We start from the raw sequence: 20,253 nt of genomic DNA, 5'->3' as shown, positions 1-20,253 counted from the left end.
GATAGAGCGAGGATGAGATGAGCTATAGATGTGAGATGGTATAGAAGATAGTTTAACTAAATATTGAGTAGTACTAGTATTTGATATTTGTACTCTTTTGTATTAGACGATGATTTGTATAATACAGGTCGAATCATAGTGTAGTCTTGTATGAGTTATTTTAGTTGTATCTTGATGATTTGTTGTGGCCTATGTGGGTCCTGCCAGATTAGATAGTGGCCTGGTGTATATTATTGTGGACGTGGATATTCAGATGTTAACAGATTTATTTGGTCGATAATATAATTTATTTAGTGTTGGATTATGTGAGTATGGATATGTCAGCATGTATTATTTGATGATGTTATGATTGTCATGTTTCGTCCTTCTTTTGCACTAGGAGCACCGGTGATGAGTATGAGCTCCGACTTGGTTGGATGATTTTGTTGTCAAGCATCTTCTTGATAAGCCTTGTGATCTCCTCCTTTTGCACAAATGGGTACTAGTACGTTCGTATATTAGTTGGCTCAACTTCGGGAGCAATCTCAATACGGTGGTCTTGGGGTCGAGCTGGCAGCATGCCGCGTGGTTCTTCAAACACCACGCTGAATTCCTTCAGCAAGGCATACAGATTAGCGAGTACTTCTTCCTTTGTATGGTCCACTTGACTCTAGATTAATTGCATTAGAAGGCCATGGCTCCCAGCCCTTGGCAATCTAACCATCGGTTAGAGTTGGGCTCTAAGTTATGATCGAATTCCGTCTAACCGCACTCGTTTGTCACTTCGCTTAAAATCCATCCACATTTCTGAAAAGTCAAAGATCACCGCGCCCAAACTTTGCATCCATTGGGTCTCCAATATAATGTCAGCCTCTCGTAAGGCCAAGGGGTGAAGATCCAAGGTGAAGAAATTGTCTTGAATCTTCAAAGGAATCCCTCACCATACACCATTCTCTCAGAGCATCGTGCCGTCTCCAAGAGCTACATTGAATCCAGAGGTAGCTTATGTAGCCATTCCTATTTTCTTAACCACATGTTCATCCATAAAGTTGTGGGTGCTCCCGGTGTCAATGAGGATCCTCACTGCTTGATTCTTCATGCTGTTGTCAACCCAAAGTGTTCTTAGTGCATTGGCACCTGTGTAGGCATGCATGGAGATCGCGGCATGGACCTCCTGGTCTTCCACCAAGTCATTTAGTCTATCTTTCACCATTTCATCTTCCTCCATATCCTTTGCTTCGTCCAACACCATCACTGTGGCCGCTGGTCGGGCACACTTGTGCTCGGGGGTGAATCGCTCATCATAATAAAAGCACAGCCCTTTAGCTCTTCTTTCTTAAACTTAGGCTATGGGTAAATCTTCTCATGGTGGCTCGAGGAGGTCCCCTCACCTCTAGTTGTGGCCGTGAAAGCAATCTTGCACCTGTTGTTCTAGATGGAGCTGCCAGCACATGATATGTGGCTATGGTTTGCCGAGGCACTCCTCTAAACTCTGTGGTGCTCCAACCCCCTTTTGTTGCCAATTGAAGCTCCCGAAGCTTCTCTTCCATCAATTAAGCTATGGCAAAAGACTCAAGCAATGTGGTTGGTCGAGCAGCCTTCACTTCGGCTTAATGTCCCACCTAAGGCCATTAATGAACGTGCTTTTGAGTTGGGAATCCGACTAGCCTCGCACTCGATTGCAAACACACTCAAATTCCTCTTGATATGCTCTTACCGTAGTCCTTTGGGTTAGCTTGGTGAGAACAGCTTGGAAATCTTCATAATTAGGGTCCAAACTGGATGCAAATATCATCAGCAAACTCCTCCCACGTCTGATAGGTTTGAGCTTGGTTTGTGGCCTAGTACCATCAGATGGCGATATCTTCAAGATGGAAAAATGCTAGCAACATTTTGTGCATTAGGTGTTCGCTGGTACTCGAAGAATTGCTTTGCTTGATAAACCCAATCGAGCGGATCTCCTCCGTTGAAAGGTGGGAAATTTAGGTAAACAATCCCTGCACGGATGCCACGTTTTTCTTCTTTACGTCGGTTGGGCCTTCTTTCTCTTGGGTTTAATCCAGCATCCCTAGGATGATATCGACGGGTTGCTGGTTCTTCATAATCTGCCCACTTGTCATCCTCGCCATGGTGAGGTGGATCTGGTGCTCGATTGTGATGGAAAGTCGACGATGCTACGTTTGCCTTTTGGGCGGCGTAGGCAGCAAGGGCCCCCTGGCTTGACCACCCATGAAGTCTTTATGATCTTCCTCTGGTCTAGCATAGAGTGGTGGAGGTGATGTCCCTTGGCGAAAAGATAGTTCCATTGGTGGTACAGTCCAGGTTCGAGTAGAAAACTTAGGTGTCGTCGTACCCCTTGGTGCACCTAAGAGGACTTGAGTCAGCGCTTCCATCGACGCTTGTATGGCTAGTTACGTCTCCATCATGTCCACTAATATCTTAATTAGATCTGAGTTGATTGTAGAAGTCGTTAGAGAAGTCCTGATCGGTGAGTTTGGGTTTGCCTCCGATATGATAATATATGTGGCCTCTCCCTCAACAGAGGTGCCTTCACTTGGTCTCGATGCCATGGATCTAGTCGTTGGCATGGTATTTAAGGAATGATGGCTCTGATACCACTTGGTATGGATCATGTGCCCATATTTGATCAAGCTCAAATGAAGGGAAGCAGTCCACGCAGTCAGATGAGAATATTCTAAAAATATTCTTTCATGGTCATAAAATTACAAAACCAGTGGTGATCGTTCCATATCTTCTAGATCTATGTTTTTTATATACACGCCCTTCAAATATTCTAATTGCACTTATGGCAAAAATAAGCAATATTGCTGTGGGGTTGGAGATGACGGGTGATAGTGATGATGATGATAATGAAGGTGGTGGTAATGGTAATGGATTTGGTGGCACAAGGTGCTGAGGGATAAGGATGAGGGGGGCGAAGTCGGTTGTGATCCCAAGGAAGAGGGAGGACTCGACAATCAAGAGAGATTAGGGTTAACTAACGTCGAGATGACACACGGCTAGAGCTTAAGCGAGGAGGGAGAAGAGCTAGGGTAGAGGGAGAAGGAAAGAAAACTCAATAATAATTGATAATCCCAATTAGGTTGCCATCCACATATTAAGAGGCTAACATAACAAGCCAAACTAACAAATGATAAACGTTGAAACAATGCATTTTCGCCGGATCGCGTTTAAACAGGGTCAAGCGCATTCGAACGCACAATTAGTCTCTTCTATATGTGCGAATGTATGTAGGCATTCGAATGCGACCTCCCCACGTTCAAATGCACAATTCGCGTCCACTGTATGTGTGAACGTATGCAGGCGTTCGTACGGCGCGTTCAAATGCGATCTCCTTGCATTCAAATACAACATTTAGAATTCTTATTTTCTTGAAGAAAACAAATAAATCAAAGTAAAAAATATGATCTATAGGTTGTATCATGCACGAGATGACTCGGTGTGGTAGAAATCACATCACCACCTATTAGCTGAAGGGCTGCAGGCCTAGGCTTGGATTTGAGCCCAAAGTTAATTAGTTGTCAGTTTTAGATAATTTATATTATTAAATTGAAATATAAATTTATAAATTAAGGTGGAGATATGTACTTAGATTGTTGATTTCAATTATTTCACTTGGACCTCATTTGAGTAGATTCACTCACGTACTTGTTTATCTCATATTTCGTCACATATTTTATGCTATTATGCTATTGTATTTCTCTTCGCGCCTTGCACTACTCTTTCAAGTATTATTAAAGTTCATGAATTTTTTTTTTCCATCCGTTACTATCTTTTGTGTAAGTGACAAAAATTTTGATCCTGAGTAGCTAATAGAAAATTAATTATGAGTATACAAGATTTTGGTAATAGTCCCAAGCTATATTCATTTTGTGCATCTTTCTTTGGTGACTAAAGTCTATCTTATACTCCATGGATATTCTTTTTTTTCATAATGCTGGTGAGAGTAAGCTTTAATAAAGGCTGGTATATTATGGTATTATTCAAAAATTGCACAAAAGTATTCACAAGAGAATCCAATATAGAAGATCCACTTGCATCTTTCCATATTTCTGCACTAGTTGTTCCTCTGCTAATTTTGTTTCTCTGGCACCATTGCTATTGGCATGTATCCTATATGTACTGAAGCCATGTCTTCTGTTACTCCATCTTATGGTTTGTATTTACAAGTTCCCTGGATGACTTCAAACAATGATATCCACATGTATGGCGAGAACGGGTACCTTTGATTCTTTTTTTATGTGAACTGTGATTGATGATCACCCTTTGATCTTCCTAAGAACTCCATTACTAACTTCGAAAAAGCTGATGATTTATCTTTAAGAAGAAAATCAGGGGAGTTGAACTCCAGTATTCTCCCTGCATCAGACAAATAGAAGAAGAGTAAGATAAACTTTGCTTGTAAAACGCAACTTTGTTTATAAAGCATGCATCCTGTTATGAACTCGATGAAATAAGTAGTTCATTAAATGCAACAGTGTTCCATGTTTGTCAGATTAATCTTGCATACCTTCCTCAAGTACCAGAACCAGGTCACTGTCGATGACCGTCGGTATGCGATGCGCAACAGTGACGACAGTGCAGGCACTGGTCTCTCGTCTGATTGTCTTCTGAATGAAATTATCAGTTGCAGTGTCTACCGAAGCCGTAGCTTCGTCTAACACAAGAATTTTCCTCTTCATTAGCAGCACCCTGGCCAAACAAACTAGTTGCCTCTGTCCAACGCTCCAGTTCTCTCCATCTTCTACTACTGCAATGCAAGCCATTTGCAGTCACTCTCCCTGAAGGGGTAATAGGAATACTTCTGTAAAGACTCCCCAAGTTAGAAAAAGAACCAAACCTGGTGCATCTAGTAGCCTCTTGTCTTCTTTTACTATCTCCTCAAGCCGGCACTTACGCAGAACCTGGACATTTTTAAAGCCAGTGGAATTTAAATTTTAAAGTTGCTGTGCACCAGATAGAACGGAGAACTTGTTGCTTTGCTTACCTCCCAGATTTCAACTTCTGAATGCTCTTGCAGTGGATCCAAATTTGATCTTACAGTTCCTTGAAACAGGGTTGGATCTTGGGGTATTATGCTTAATCTAGACCTCAAATCATGTAAACCCATTTGGCAAATGTCAGTTCCATCAATAATTATTCTCCCTGCGGATGGCTCTACCACCCTGAATAGAGCTTGGATGAGTGTAGACTTCCCACTCCCAGTTCTGCCCACCACTCCAATCTTCTTTTCTCCTGGGAATTTGCAACTTATACCTTTAAGAACCATGGGGAGACCAGGAGCATACTGAATGTGAAGATTGTCAAGCTCAATTGTTCCACATTTAGGCCAGTTTTCTTCTGGTCTGCGGTCTTCAATAACTAAGGGAGCCTCACTTGGTACTTTGGAGAATTGGAGAATTCTCTCTACAGAAATCATCTTGTTCTCTACATTACAAAGGTTCCATATAACCCAAGCCTGTAATACATTTAAGTTCAGACCATAGGTTGCTGCAAGTCCTGCAAGGCCTGTGACAGAGAAGGATATTAATTATTATCCATGAAAGTAAAATTTTCAAGTAAGTAGTTCAGTGCTTTGCTAAAATTCTTACTAGGATCCACAGCATTTCTTGGCATCGAGACCAATATGACTAGTACAACAAAGAAGACGAAATTAAAGAGGAAGTTTATTCGGACACATAGCCATTCCATCGTCGCAGAATTGTGAAAGGTGATACGAGAATAGTCATCAATTAACGTTAGGTTCTTATTGAAAAATCTGTTCTCCTGATTGAAGCAGCGAATGGTAGCAGCTCCTGCTATGGTCTCCGAGAAGTGGTGGAGGATTGGAGCTTTCCTGATGCCAACCATTCTAGCTAGTTCTCTAGCAGTACTGATGTAATAGTTCTGCAGATACAATGGTAATTTATCTTTCCATTCTTCAATTATATAGTAAAGAACAGGGAGAAAAACTTGATGGTTTGGCTTACCTGGTACCAGATGGAGATTGCAATAATTATGACAAAAAGGATGAACACTGGCCAGGCAACTTGCGACATAAGAATTATGATGCTCAGGAGTTGAATAAGTGCAAATACTAGTCCTGCCAATCTGTAAGGGATGTCTGTATCCACAGTGCTCTGATCTGTTGAAGACTGAAAAGTTGAAGGAATGAAAAAATGGTCAATTCCGTAATTCTATTGTTTCTTACTATAGTTTCTATGTTGATTTCATGCATACATGTATAGTGATCTGGCATTCTTCTTAAATTCAAAAGGACTGAGAAATGGATCAGTAACTGACCCGATTGAGTATTCGACTCGAAGGCGTTGAGTCAAAAAAGAAGATGGGAGCACGAAAAATACTTCTTGTCATTCCTAGATAAAGCTGTTGAGCTGTTTCTACTGCAATTGTTGCTAAAAGAACTGCCCTTCCCAAGATAAACACTGAGCTTCCCGCAGACAGTAGAACAAAGTTTCCTATGAGCTTCTCCTTGCTCACCAGATCTCCCTTCTCAGTTGCCCAAGCCATCCAATAGTTGCTACCCATCTGCAATGCCTGGAACAGAACCTGACATAATAATATCACTGGAACAAGAGTTCCTTTATATGCCGAAGTCACAAATCTTCGATAGACATGCCATTTGACTCGCCCAGATTCCCTCTCTTCCTCGCACGTACTGTCGGAAAGTTCTGAACATTTGACCCGATTCCTTGGTTTTACCTCTTCAAGCTCCATTTGCTTATTCTGAGGTATTGAGCTTGTTGCTGAAATTTGCTCTTTTGGTGTTGCGACTTGATTCAGTGACTGGGTATGCGCAGCCATTTGTTGCACAAGCTCTCCCTCCTCATCTTTAATAAGTTCTTCATACTTTCCAGATTGAACAATTCTTCCATCTCGCATTACCTGTTATTTTCCTGAAAACATTAGTCCATCTGACAGTGAAAACTCATTGGTAATATTAAGCTGTATATGAATATATTCTACTGTTAGCTCTTTCACAGTTCGATAGGCAAGTCAGTTACTAGGGGAAATCAATTACCAAGAATCTATTTGCTATTAATCTTTAGCGTAATAGTTTTAGAGACGAAACAATAACATTTACAAAAGGTAACAAGGAAAAGGGTATTACCAGCACAAGATCTGCATCGTGTAAGAACTCCAGTTGATGCGTGACGTAGATTACAGTCTTAGAAGACAGTAGCCCCATTAGACATTCCTGCATAAGGTCAAACATAATTACACATTTCTGGACAAATATATTGGATATGCCAGATAGTTACAAACAGCAGCAAAATATTTTATATTTGCAAACTAGACGGCCTCACTTTGACTACGTTTCGTAATATTTCAACAATAAACTGTACAGAATGTCCCACATCAAGAGAAAAGCTAAGAGAAAGTTTAGAAAAGAATTGAATGCAACGTAGCTCCTTTTATTCTAAGGATTTTACTTCCATCTCCAGTGGTACGTCAGCAGATCCACCTCTTTATTTCTCCCTTTCCTCAAATAGCAAGATGATTAAGTCATTAAATGCTTCCTAAAACAAGAAAAAAGTGACAAATGTTGTCCTGCATAGACCAGCTCTTTACGCTTCAAATTAATTGAGAGGAAAAAAAAATAATTGGGCCTAAAAGTTTCAGATTCTGATATGTGATAGAACAGTACAACTTCTAAAAGGAAAAGGAAACAGAGAGAATAAAAATTGGACAAACCAAATAATACGTTACATGTTCTGACATAGTGTTCAGAGAGTAATTTGACTATAAAAATAGAGGTGCATGATGTTCAGAGATTTATATTAGGAAATGTACATCAACTTGAAATAAAGGCATAGACACATAAGATTCCACCGATAAAACCACCAAATTCACGATTCAAACAAACAGTATGAGAAATTAAAGACGGTGGTGTTTTCTCACCTTGAAGAGATGCGCTCCAGTATGTGCATCCACAGCACTAAAAGGGTCATCCAGCAAATAAACATCCGAATCACTATAGATGGCTCTTGCTAGTTGAATCCTCTGCTTCTGGCCCCCACTCAGATTCATACCTCTCTCCCCCACCACAGTCATGTCTCCATGAGCCCAGAGGCCAATATCTCTATCCAGAGCACAACCTTCCAATACTTCCTCATAGAAGACCTTATCCATCTTCTTCCCAAACAGCACATTCTCTTTAACTGTACCAGTCTGAATCCAAGCACTTTGGGGTACGTAAGCACGCGAACCGTAGACTTTAATTTCTGCACCGCAGACCTTTGGAATCTCTCCAATGGCACTGCAAAGGAAGCTTGACTTCCCTGACCCGACCGACCCGCATACCGCAACCTTTTCTCCCTTCAAGATGGTTATCTTCTGATCAATCTTAAGCGTGGGCTTCTTCAAATTTGAATCAGGTTCCCAGCTGTAGTCTCCAGGCTCAATCTCTATTGCAACATCATCTGAGGCTTTCATGCTGCAGTTAGGATTCATCTTCTTTTGATTCTCTTCTCTTATGAACTCCTGAATTCTATCCATTGACACTTTTGTTTGTGTCATCATAGAAACTAGTTCTGGGAGATTGTAAATTGGCTCTTGCAGAATTCTAAATGTGGCCAGAGCTGAGAGAACTGTGCCAGCAGTCAGTGGCTTCTTTGCCAAGATGCAGACACCAAAGGTGACGGCAGAAACTAACGTCGGAGAGGTCCAAAAGAGGAAGGCGATGGCGGAGCAAGTGTAAAGATATCTCTTGAGCCATCTCCTCTCAATATCTCTAAGATGAAGAAGCTTATTCAAGTAGGCACACTCCCAAGAATGCAGTTTTAAAATTCTCATGCACTTTAATGCCTCTGCAGTAGCTTTAATTCTGGAGTCCTTAGCTTCCATGATCTTAGAATGGAGATTCTCTTGCGAATTCGCAAGCGGGGTGTTGCTTACCATAACGAGAATTGTTGTGAGAAGTGCTGAGCACGAGGCTGCTGCGCCGAGGTTTCGGTATAGAATGGCTAGAGCCAAAGAAATTTGAAATGGAAGCAACCAAATACCATGTATGTACCAGAAGAAATCTCCAATCCTTTCAACATCAACATCAAGGAAGTTTATGATTTTTCCTGTGCCGGTGCTCGAGTACTTGATGAGAAGAGACTTTCTGTAAATTGACATCATTAACGCTGCACGAACTCGCACGCCAATTTGACGAGCTCCAAAATACCATTGGCGCTGAGACAGTGATTCAATCGTCTTTGCGAAGAAGAAGAGGCAAGCAAGCATGTAGCCATAGTGATGATCCTTGTTTGTGTCCGTGCCGGAGAGGAGTTCCACAAAGTTGGTGATCAAGAAAGGACCAAGATAGGAAGATATTGTATTCAGTCCTGGCAATAAATTCCCAAAATCCATAACTGTTAGAATCATAGAGAAGCTCAAATTCTAAACTAAGAGAACGACACCAACCAAGCCTTTTGAGTATTACTCCTACCTGCAAAGATTGCATTTGTGGCCAAAGGTCTCCAAACAGCATCGATGATCGCTCGCGGCAATGGGGAGAGCTCCGGTTTCTGCTTTCGGAACGATTCTTCCAGCAAGGCATAGGACTTCTCTGCAGTGTCAGATTGAGGAACTCTCGGAATTTGCGGGAGATCAAGCCTTTCAGCCCTTCCCCTCTCAAAAACTGGATTCAACCATCGAAAAGTGAGGCGGCTCCAGTACCCGGCATTTGAATAATTGTCTATGTTCCTGTCATCCTCTTCTCTCAATAATAGAGGCTGTTGGAGTTCTGAATTATGTCTTGAAGAATTCATGGAAAGAGCAGTGAAACAGAGGACACTGGACAAAGGGAAGGAAGTGAACTCTATGATGCTTGCAGCTGGAGGAATCACTAGCAGCGTTTCCATTCTCCAATGGTTATATAGATAGATGGAGATGGACAAGAATTCTGATAGGCTAGAGAACACCCACCAGGAAACAAGAACTAAAGGCCAGCTGCAGTGCAGTCCAGCTCCTTTTTGCTTACAAAAGAGGCAGAAGAAAGTAACCAGGAGCCAGGACATTGCAGATAAAGCTAATCCCAAGGGGATGTGTTCATGAATCCAAAACCCATGAACACAAAAACCAAGATAGCAGAGGGAGATCAATCCATTACAGAGCACTGTGATCTCAGCAAGCACCTTGGCCTTTCTACTAATTGTTCCTTTGTCAATCTCTCCAGCCTCAGGACATCCCTTCCTCAACCTCATCAACTCTACGAGGATCCAACTCACCAACAGTGAGAAAACAAATACGTGGAAGTATTCCACTAACACCTCCATGGAAACTACTACGGGTAGCCAAAGTACCTGAACCAAAAAAGTGATCACAGCCAGCATAAGAGAAATTTGTTTTTTCTAAATCAGTATCACTAGCTCTTTCCCTCCAAAAAAAGCCTCAGGCCACCAAATCTCTGGTGACAACCAATGCTTAATCTTAAGCAGAGCCAAGGTTACAAACGAAATAGTAAAACAAGCAACTGTTACATTGGAAACAACCCAAGTTTTACAACAAAGGGAAACTCATGGCACGAGTAGAGGTGAGTCCCACCTTAAGCAAGAGAAAGCCAGAGGATAAGAGTAGTTGCAGTGGTACTCACTTTGAAGGTGGTGGAGAAGCAGTATGTATATATATTTATGGGCAGGTCTGCACTAATTTTATATATTGTTGTTGGATTATATGCAGGAAAGAGAGAGAGCACGTGGCTCTGAATTCTAAACCCACAGATTTGGATGGAGTCTCTCTCCTTTCTCCACCTCGGCTATTGGCTCCATCTCCCATGCATGTATTTATAATAGTAACATTGATCTCCTCCAAGGCCCACAAGTATATATGTCTATCCTATCCAGGCAATAATTTCTGTACCTTAAAATTAGAAAAAGAAAAGAAAAAAAAAATTAAGAGCACCCAATGGCCACTCCCAGAATCCCTTGTTCTTGGTGTAATCCATCTGGGCGTCTTGATTCTTTAGCAGTGAAAGATTCGAACGGTGGATGGTACACGATGTCCTCATTCATGAACTCATCGCTCGCCCATCGAGAACCCACAAAGACACCGGGGCATGTGGATGATAATTACGTAGGAAAAGGATGAGAGAGAGAGAGAGAGAGAGAGAGAGAGAGAGAGAGAGAGAGAGAGAGGACGATGGCAATGAGTAAAAAAGAAAAGGAAAAAAAGGGCATTAACAAAAAAAAGAGAGCAGCAAAACTTACATGTGAGTTGGTACGGTAGTGGAGGATCTTTTTGTATTCTCTTTTACCTTTCACCGAGTTGGATCTTGGGACCAGAGAGAGAGAGGGATTTCGAGAGAGGACGAATGTCAGCAAATCTGGAAGATGAATCCTTATGTTCTCCAGTACTCCACTTTCCATTCCCATTCATGGATTCACCATTGCCGATCTTTTCATCCGTTCATGTCTGATTTCAAAGGTAATTAGGGTTAGTAAATATTGTTGTCGACTAAATAAGAAAGAAAACTATTTCACCCACAAATATTTTATAAATATTTTACAAACAATGTGAATATGGCATCTTGTACCTGAATAATGTTATGCCTACAAACACTTTACCAACTGTTTATATTTTTGATGTGATAATTACTAGATGAAAAATAAACTATCAATAGACAAGATGATGCCACGTCATCTTATTTGTAGAATGTTCCTAAAGTGTTTGTGATTGTAACATTACTGCTTGTAAAATATTTGTACATAAATAGTTGGCTTATCTAACACCAATATTGAATAAGTTACATTTATTTATTATTTTTTGGTCAATAAAAGATAAAATATATGACCTAAAAAAATATGAGTGGTCTCGATATGCAGTCTTGAGGACTATCATATTAGGTTTATTGGGTATAGAACTTTTGATCTTCCCAATAGATCCGACATGGTTTGGGTCAAGCTTATGCAAGCCAAGTATGAATCTCATAACTTCTAGCAGACCCTTCAGGTGTAAGTCTACAAGACAATTGTATTTAAGTACCTTTGTGACTCCCTTCATTCCATTAGATAGGTATTCAACATACTATTGGTAATGGGTACAACAAATCTATTATGAAAAATGTTACGAACCGGCCTAATCCGATCCGCAACGGTTTTGAAACTTGGATCTTAGCTTGATAACCCTCCAATGGCTATGGATGCTAGGTTTAGTTCTTGGTGTGAAGGGGGAGAAGTTGTTGTGGAAGATGGTGGTTAGAAGTTGGAAGAGGCCGACCAAAGACTTGGGCGGTGGAAGAAGGGAGGTGGGAGAGGGCTGAAGATACAGAGATTAATCGAAAGCCTATATATATAGTTGTAGAGCTATGTAGGCAAACCAATAGTTGAGAAGGTCAGACTACATCAATCAAAGAAAGGAGTTGGGCATATGAGTTGGTCGATCAGTAGAGACCTCGCCCTGTTCATACGGAATGGCTAGAGTTAAGAGAGAAGGAGATAAGGCTAAAGCCAATTCCAATAATAAAATGATCTCTCAATTAGAATTTTCTCCATATATATATAGAGGCTCACTCTAAGAACTCTTTAATTAACATAAAAACACTCCAAACAATTCTAACATCCCTAACTAAACCCATACTTTCGCCATGGTGCATTCGAACGCGCCCGATTATATTCGAATACGGAATTTCGTTCTTTGTTAATACGAACGTGATGTAGGTGTTCAAACGGCCGCGTTCGAATGTGCCCGTTTTCGTTCGAACACGCCAATTCCGTCCTCTGTTGATGCGAACGTGATATAGGCGTTCGAACCACCCCGTTCGAACGCAATCCTTGTGTTCGAACGCACCCTGGCAAAAATTGATTTTATTACTTCTACTTACTTAACTAGATAAATAGGCTCATTCCCATAAACCTAATGTCACGCATGGAGCCAATATGGATCGAATCGTATCACTCGCCCTCAAGGTGTCAGCCTAGGGTAACGATCCATAAAGTCAACTTTAGGCATCCATGTCACCTCATCCACTGGGCGTCCTTACCGCTCCACCAAAATCTCAGTCATCCACTCATCTTGACTCGAGTTCGTCGGCGAGCTAGGATCCAAATTGGAGTAGGGGTACTTGGTTCGGATTCAGACTCTTTAGCTTCCATCATCGTTGGTTCTGGTGGAACACCTCTGATGGGCTCAGTAGGAGGAACTCGAGCCATGAGATTTGAGACGTGAAATATTGGGTGTATCCGCGCCTTCTTCGGTAAGTCTAGGCGATATGCTACAAGCCCAATCATCTCGATCACCTAGTATGGTCCACAAAATTTTAGAGCTAACTTTTGATTGAGAATTGGTCTAATCGAGCTTTGCTGATGTGGTTGGAGCTTGATGAAGACCCAATCCCCAATTGAAAAGGACCTTTCTTGGTGCCTCTGGTTGTAGACTTGCTTCATCCTATTTTGGGCAGTCGCTAAGTGTATTTTGAGTCTCCTCAACACCTCATCACGGTCTCGCAAAATTGCATCCACCTCGGTTTGCTCAGTTCGGGCTGATGGCAAGTATGTCTGCAAGATAGGAGGTGGCCGTCCATAGATGGCCTCAAACAGAGTCATGCCAATGTCCAAATGAAAAGTTGTATTGTATGACCATTCCACCCATTGCAAATAAGATATCCACTATCGTGGTCGCTTGCCCACAAAACATCTCAAATACTTCTCTAAGCAACGGTTCAGCACTTCGGATTGCCCGTCTATTTGAGGATGATAGGCTGAATTCATCCGGAAGGTAGTCCCTTGGAGTGCAAAGAATTCCTGCCAAAATTGACTCATAAATATATGATCAAGATCTGAAACAATTGATTTTGGCATACCATGCATCTTGGCCAGGTTGCATACATAGACCTCCGCCACCCTTTTCATCGTGTAAGGATACGCTAAAGCTAAAAAATACGCATACTTTCTGAGGCGATCTACCACCACAAATATAACATAATATCCCTTGGCCTTGGGTAGACCATCAATGAAATCCATGGCGACATCCTCCCAAACCTTCATCAGAATGGAAAGTGGTTAAAGCAATCCAACAGGTTTTGCCGACTCCGTCTTTGCCCTTTGGCACACTTCACAAGCCTTGATATAGACCTGTACATCCTTCTTCATCCCAGCCCATATGCAACTCTGACTCAACCTTTTGTAAGTGCGTAACACCTTTCATGTCCAGCCATAGGAGAGTCATGGAAGTGGCGCAATAACTCCAAGCGCGATTGATGGTCAGCTGGAACAATGATCTTACCCTTGTCTATCAAGAGCCCGTCCCTCATCAACACCCCTTGTTTACAGTTGCGATCTGCAGCAAGGTTGTCCATCATTTTCTTGGTATCCAGATCATTCTTGTAGGTCTCTCGCAGCTGCTGAAAAAAAGGAAAAACCGGTGCTGAAATGGTTGCCAACTCAGTTGGGTTCGGGCATCTGGATAAGGCGTCGACGATGCTATTTTTAGACCCCTTTTGTACACGATCTCATAGTCATATACGAATAGATTAGACACCCACCTCTGTTGGGCTGGTATGTGAATGCGCTACCCAAGAAAATATGGTAAACTCCTTTGATTCGTGTGGATCATGAAGCGTCGCTCGATGAGATAAAGTCTTCATTTGGTGATAGCATGGATGATGGTGAGCATCTCTCTTTCATAGGTAGATAGTAGTTGTGAACGCTCAGAAAGAGCCTTGCTCACGTAGGCTACAGGCCTTCCTTCTTGCATTAAAACTGCCCCACACCGACTCTAGATGCATCGCACTCAATAGTAAACGGTTTGGTAAAATCTGCTAAGGCAAGGACCGGGGCTGAGACCATTGCCTTCTTCAAGGCTTCAAATGCTTCCCTGGCTTTATCCGTCCATGAGAATGCACCCTTTTGTCGCAAAGCTGTGAGGGGAGCTGCCACCTTGCCGTAGTTCGCTACAAACTAGCGATAGTAGCCCGTTAAACTAAGGAAACCACGCAGCTCCTTGGTAGTCTTTGGTAGCGACCAATCCACCATGCTTTGGATCTTCTTAGGGTCTACTTCCACGCCATCTTTTGATATGATGTGACCTAGGTAGTTGACTCTTTGCTGCCCCCATGAACACTTGGAGTCCTTTGCCTTTAGCTTGTGCTGTCGAAGTAGTCCAAGAACCGTCCGAAGATGCCCCAAATGTTCCTCCCATGTGCGACTGTATATCAATATATCATCAAAAAATATTAGCACATATTGCTTTAGGTGAGGCCTAAAGATATCATTCATCAAGCTCTGGAAAGTGGCTGGGGCATTGGTAAAACCAAAAGGCATGACCAGGAACTCATAGTGTTCATCATGAGTTCTAAATGCCGTCTTGTGCACGTCGGATGGTTTTAACTTTGATTTGATGGTATCTAGCTCTCAAATCCAACTTTAAAAAATAACATGCACCGGCTTGTTCATCCAACAACTCTTCAATCACCGGAATGGAGTACCGATCCTTGATGGTGATAGAATTGAGAGCTCGATAGTCTATACAGAACCGCCATAACCTGTCCTTCTTCCGCACAAGTAAGACCGGTGAAGAATAGGAGCTTCTACTTGGCCTTATCATCCCGCTGGATAGCATCTCTTGGACCATCTTTGATATAGCCTCCTTTTGTGAATGGATATCGGTATGGCCTCACATTGGCTGGACCCGCCCCTGGCAAGATCTTGATGCAATGGTCTTGCGGTCTAGGTGGTGGCAGTCCATGGGGTCCCCTCGATGAATTGCAGGAGGAACCCGTGGAACCCGGGTTTCGGCAACCCTTCTAGGGACTACAGCGCTCTAAAGGTTTCCATGTTTGATGATGTCATTAACTGGATCGGTTTGCCTTCGTATTTGAACTCCATCGCCGTGGTGGTGAAATTGAAGGTGATTGGTTCAAGATTTCGTAGCCATTGCACCCCAAGCACTATGTCGGCTCCTCGAAGAGCCAACGGGTAAAGGTCAATTTGGAAGGTATGGCCTTGAATTTGCAGCTGTACCTTGCGACATATTCCCTCAATTCTCAACACGGTGCCATCTCCGATGATCACATCAAAGCCATTAGAAGGCTCCGACTCTAATCCCAATCGCCTCACCATCCATAGATCCATAAAGTTCTGGGTGCTTCCTGAATCAAAAAGAATTAGCACCTTTTTCTTCTTAATCATACCTTCGACCCGAAGGGTTTTCGGAGTCGATTCACCGGCAAGCGAATGGAAGGAGAGTTCGGCTTAAACTTCCAGCGAGTTGTCTTCTTCGATGTGATTCATTTCTTCCACTTGCTGCCCTTCAAGATCTTCAATAGGATCTTCCTCAATCATCTCTTCCATGAGCATGATGGCTACAGGCTGTTTGGCATTTGTGGCCCGATGTGAAGCGCTCGTTGCAATAGAAGCATAAGCCCTTCAAATGCCGATCTTCGACCTCTGCTAGTGTGAGGCATCGCCCTGTCACCCCTGGCTGTCCCCTAGAGTCAGGGCCTGTTAGTGACAGGTTTGGCCGATTAAGGTTTGGCCAAACCCACCCCGAATGTGCCACTCCCAAGACCGACGGTCTGGTGTTAACACGCGAGTCCGTAACGCTCCAATTGGGGCGATGAGTATCCTTCAATTCCTTTATCTTTTCTTCCATCATTTGAGCCGCTGAGAAAGCCTCTAGCAAGGATGTAGGACGAGTAGCCTTAAATTCCGCTTGGATATCACGACGAAGCCCGGAGATGAAAGTACTTTTAAGGGCCGAGTCCGACCACCCATGGACTCTATTGCTGATTCTTTCGAACTCCTCTTGATAAGCTCTAACGGCTTGGAAGTCTTCATAGTTTGAAGGTTCGAAATGCAAACAAAGCGCATCGGCGAACTCCTCCCAAGTGGCGAAGGGGCGTGCACGATGCGTTGCTTGATACCATCTCACCGCTACGTCTTCAAGGTGGAATGAGGCTAGGGGTGAAAACGGATCGAATAGTGCTCAACCTATATCCGGATCCATATTTTTAGTCCGGATACGAATTTGGATACAGATATTAGACGGATAGCAAAATTTAAAACCATATCCTAAATAAACGGATATGGATAATTTTCGGATAGAGGATCAGATCTTAACCTGATATTGATTGAATTTAAAATAATTATAATATTTTATTTAGATATAATTAACACAAAATTATTACAAGTTTTACAACAAATAATTTTTTTGTTTGTCAAATATATGAAATTAGAGAAATTTATCTCTATAAATAATATATAACGTATTATTAGTAACAATATTAATATTTACTATTTAAATAAGCAAACTAAAAACTGTAAATCATTTAAAAAAATATGCGGGTAAACAGATATTCGTATCCGTATCCGAATCCGAAAAATATACCCGATCCGTATCAGAATTTCTTTCAAAAATTCTATCCATATCCGAATCGGATAGAAATTTTTTATCCGAATCCGATCCGAGTCGAGTCAGATAGCGGGTCGGGTCGGAGTTAATCTGACCTGTTTTCACCCCTAAATGAGGCCAATAACACCTTTTGATGATTAGGTGCCCCTTGATATGTAAAGAATTGCTCCACCCTATAAATCTAATCCAACGGGTCCGTATCCGAATCCGTATCCGAATTTTTTTCAAAAATTTTATCCGTATCCGAATTGGATAGAAATTTTTTATCTGAATCCGATTCGAGTCAGGCCGGATAGCGGGTCGAGTCGAAGTTAATCTGACCCGTTTTCACCCGTAAATGAGGCCAATAACACCTTTTGATGATTATGTGTCCCTTGATATGTAAAGAGTTGCTCCACTCTATAAATCCAATCCAACGGGTCCCCACCGCTGAACTTAGGAAAATCGATTCGAACGGTGTAGGGTTGTAGCATTTGGTCACGCCCGTTCTCACGTCCTCGGCAAAGCGGCTCTTGTCGATGTGAAGGAGATAAGGCTAAAGACAATTCCAATAACATCATAAGACCTCAATTAGGGTTTCCTCCACATATATTATAGAGGCTCACCCTAAGAACTCCTTAATTAACATAAAAATACTCCAAACAACTCTAACAATCCCTAACTAAACCCACACTTTCGCCGCGGTGCGTTTAAACGCGCCTGATTGCATTCGAACGTGGAATTTTCGTTCTTTGTGGATGTGAACGTGATGTAGACATTCGAACGGCCGCGTTCGAACGCGCCCATTTCCATTCGAACGCACCAATTCCGTCCTCTGTTGATGCGAGCGTGATGCAGGCGTTCGAACCACCCCGTTCAAACGCGGTCCTTGCATTCGAACGCACCCTGACAAAAATTAATTTTATTAGTTCTACTTACTCAATTAGATAAATAGGTTCATTCCCATAAACCTAATGTCACGCGTGGAGCCAATATGGATCGAATCGTATTAAAAAATCTCTGGATCTCTAGCATTCCCCTAGCTTTCTCCCTAACCTTCACTAATGTTAACACTATCTTAGGAATAGAGGAGTCTTAGCTTTTATCCCTTTCTCAGAGAAATCATAAGAGGAATGTCAGCTATTCTAGGCTTATTCTAGGTGAGCTTATTAGTGAGATCTCTCTTTCCCTAGTTGCCTCAAAGGATGTTTGGATTTGGATGCCTAACCTAGTCGATATTGCATCCATTTCCATTTGAAGGATTCCCTTTTGCTTCCGCAATGGCAATTTGAGATTGTGAAATTCTTTTTTTTAAAGGAAAAAGGGGGCGCTAAGGCTAGGCTTAAAAAGGGAAGGTTCGGATATGAAAGATGTTCAAGTCACTTGTCTTTTGTTTGAGTCTAGGAAGGTGTCCTATTCTTCTTGGGATGGATAATCAATATTGTGAGTGTTGTTGATTTCTCCTAACATTAAAATATTTCTTTGGAAAGCACAATGGGTTCAACTCTCTACTAATACTAAACTATATTTTGTTCCTTGCTCTTTCTATTACTTTCACTATGTGCCATGATGAGGTGGAATCAATTAATTACTTTATCCTTGGGCAACATAGGGCAAAGAGGTTTCAAGATCTTCTGAAATAACACCTAGGTTTTTCTTTCACTCATTGGATCAATTGCGATTGTGGGGTTCAGACTAATAAAGGGTTCAACCTCTCTAAGGAGGCATAATATCTCAACAAGTTTCATCGCCTATAGTATGTGCATTAGAGTCACAATGACCCGGTGTTCTAGTAGAAGTCATCTTCTACATATCAAATGTGTTCAAAATAATCTTTAATAAATCTCGTCTCTCCTATCTTTTGATCATTACGAACATTTCGTCAAAACTCTTCTAGAGCTTCAAATTTCCTCAATTAGCATTCTCTCTCAACGTAAGAATGTTTAATATCTATATATGTAGAGAAAAAAAACTAAAAAAGTAATTTAAGTTGGATTGAAACTATTCAATTATGGCTCAAGTGTTCGAATGTCCTGTTCATGCTCTTCACCAAAAGTGTTCGTACTCTCGATAATCTATTCAAATAGCTGAATGGATGATTGACCATAAAGTGGCCATGACATTATTTTTTTTCATACTACTCCAATCATCGTGACATTATTTAAGCAGTTCAATAAAGAATTTAAAATCATTTGAGCAATTTTATTTGAAATTATTTATAACAAACTTAAAAATCTTCAATTGACATTTTCAAATCATTGTATATATGAATTTTATAACTTCAAAATTACTCCTCTACTTCAATATTTTTCATCAAGATCTCATAACATCTAATAAGTTGTCATAACTTCTGTATATGCTCGTATATAAAATCTAAACATGTTACAAAAATAAAATTCTGTTTTGAAATATAATTTGTTAATTACGTGAGTACAAATAAAATCTTACATCATTAATAAAGAGATGGATGCATATAAATAAGATTTAAGGTTTTGAGTTTCTAGATTTTTAAAATAATTATATTTTGATTTTTATGTTTTTCTTAATTAGTGGTTAAATTTTTGTTCGAAAATTATTAAAAATAAGTAGGGTTAAATACATTTTACCTTCTATACTTATACCACAATTATTTTAATCAATGTACTTCAAAAGGTCTCAAAAACGGTCTCTATACTTACAACTAAAGTAAGATCGTTAGTTTTTCTATCCAAATTAATGATGTGTGCCCAAAAAATTTTAAAAATTGAATGGAGGGTAGACTTCTCTCCATTTTTAATTTTTATGGACAAAAATGCCCTTCTCCTCATATATAAGCATTTAAAAAAAATACCCATATTCTTTTCTCTTACTTTCTAGATTGTGTCAAATATATAGTAAATTTTATTAAACCTGGAATAAAGTTTCATAGTTATATTACATCTAGGAACAAGACAAGTATGT

At 41.1% G+C, this 20,253-nt stretch overlaps 1 protein-coding gene across 3 annotated transcripts; it reads right to left on the bottom strand.

Moving 5' to 3' along the window:
- Positions 1-3,967: 3,967 nt before the first annotated feature.
- On the bottom strand, positions 3,968-11,381 carry LOC140769177 (putative ABC transporter C family member 15). 3 transcript variants are annotated; one of them, XM_073109783.1, is made up of 11 exons: positions 11,196-11,381; positions 9,437-10,292; positions 7,903-9,332; positions 7,112-7,198; positions 6,283-6,885; positions 5,970-6,134; positions 5,592-5,886; positions 4,988-5,508; positions 4,841-4,904; positions 4,511-4,750; positions 3,968-4,359 (listed from the first exon to the last, which is right to left on the bottom strand). In XM_073109783.1, the coding sequence occupies exons 1-11, from the start codon at positions 11,358-11,360 to the stop codon at positions 4,238-4,240; spliced, it is 4,548 nt and encodes a 1,515-aa protein (XP_072965884.1). In that variant the 5' UTR covers positions 11,361-11,381; the 3' UTR covers positions 3,968-4,237. The 3 variants fall into 3 exon arrangements, with proteins under 3 accessions (XP_072965884.1, XP_072965885.1, XP_072965886.1); XM_073109784.1 differs by lacking the exon at positions 11,196-11,381 and adding an exon at positions 10,534-10,826; XM_073109785.1 differs by lacking the exon at positions 11,196-11,381 and adding an exon at positions 10,583-10,826.
- Between the last annotated feature and the right edge of the window lie 8,872 nt (positions 11,382-20,253).

The sequence above is a fragment of the Typha angustifolia genome, chromosome 10, assembly GCF_048772165.1.
Source record: "Typha angustifolia cultivar Huaian chromosome 10, ASM4877216v1, whole genome shotgun sequence".
Lineage (NCBI taxonomy): Eukaryota > Viridiplantae > Streptophyta > Magnoliopsida > Poales > Typhaceae > Typha > Typha angustifolia.
The sequence above is the reverse complement of the archived record's forward strand: the minus strand, read 5'-3'. Positions and strand labels throughout refer to the sequence as shown.

Excerpts from the sequence above, each read along its gene's own strand:
- LOC140769177 (XM_073109783.1), bottom strand. The coding sequence starts at position 11,360 with ATGGGAATGGAAAGTGGAGTACTGGAGAACATAAGGATTCATCTTCCA. Across the intron at positions 7,199-7,902 it reads CTGGAGCGCATCTCTTCAAG|GAATGTCTAATGGGGCTACT; the intron begins GTGAGAAAACAC and ends GACCTTATGCAG. Across the intron at positions 6,886-7,111 it reads ACGATGCAGATCTTGTGCTG|GTAATGCGAGATGGAAGAAT; the intron begins GTAATACCCTTT and ends GGAAAATAACAG.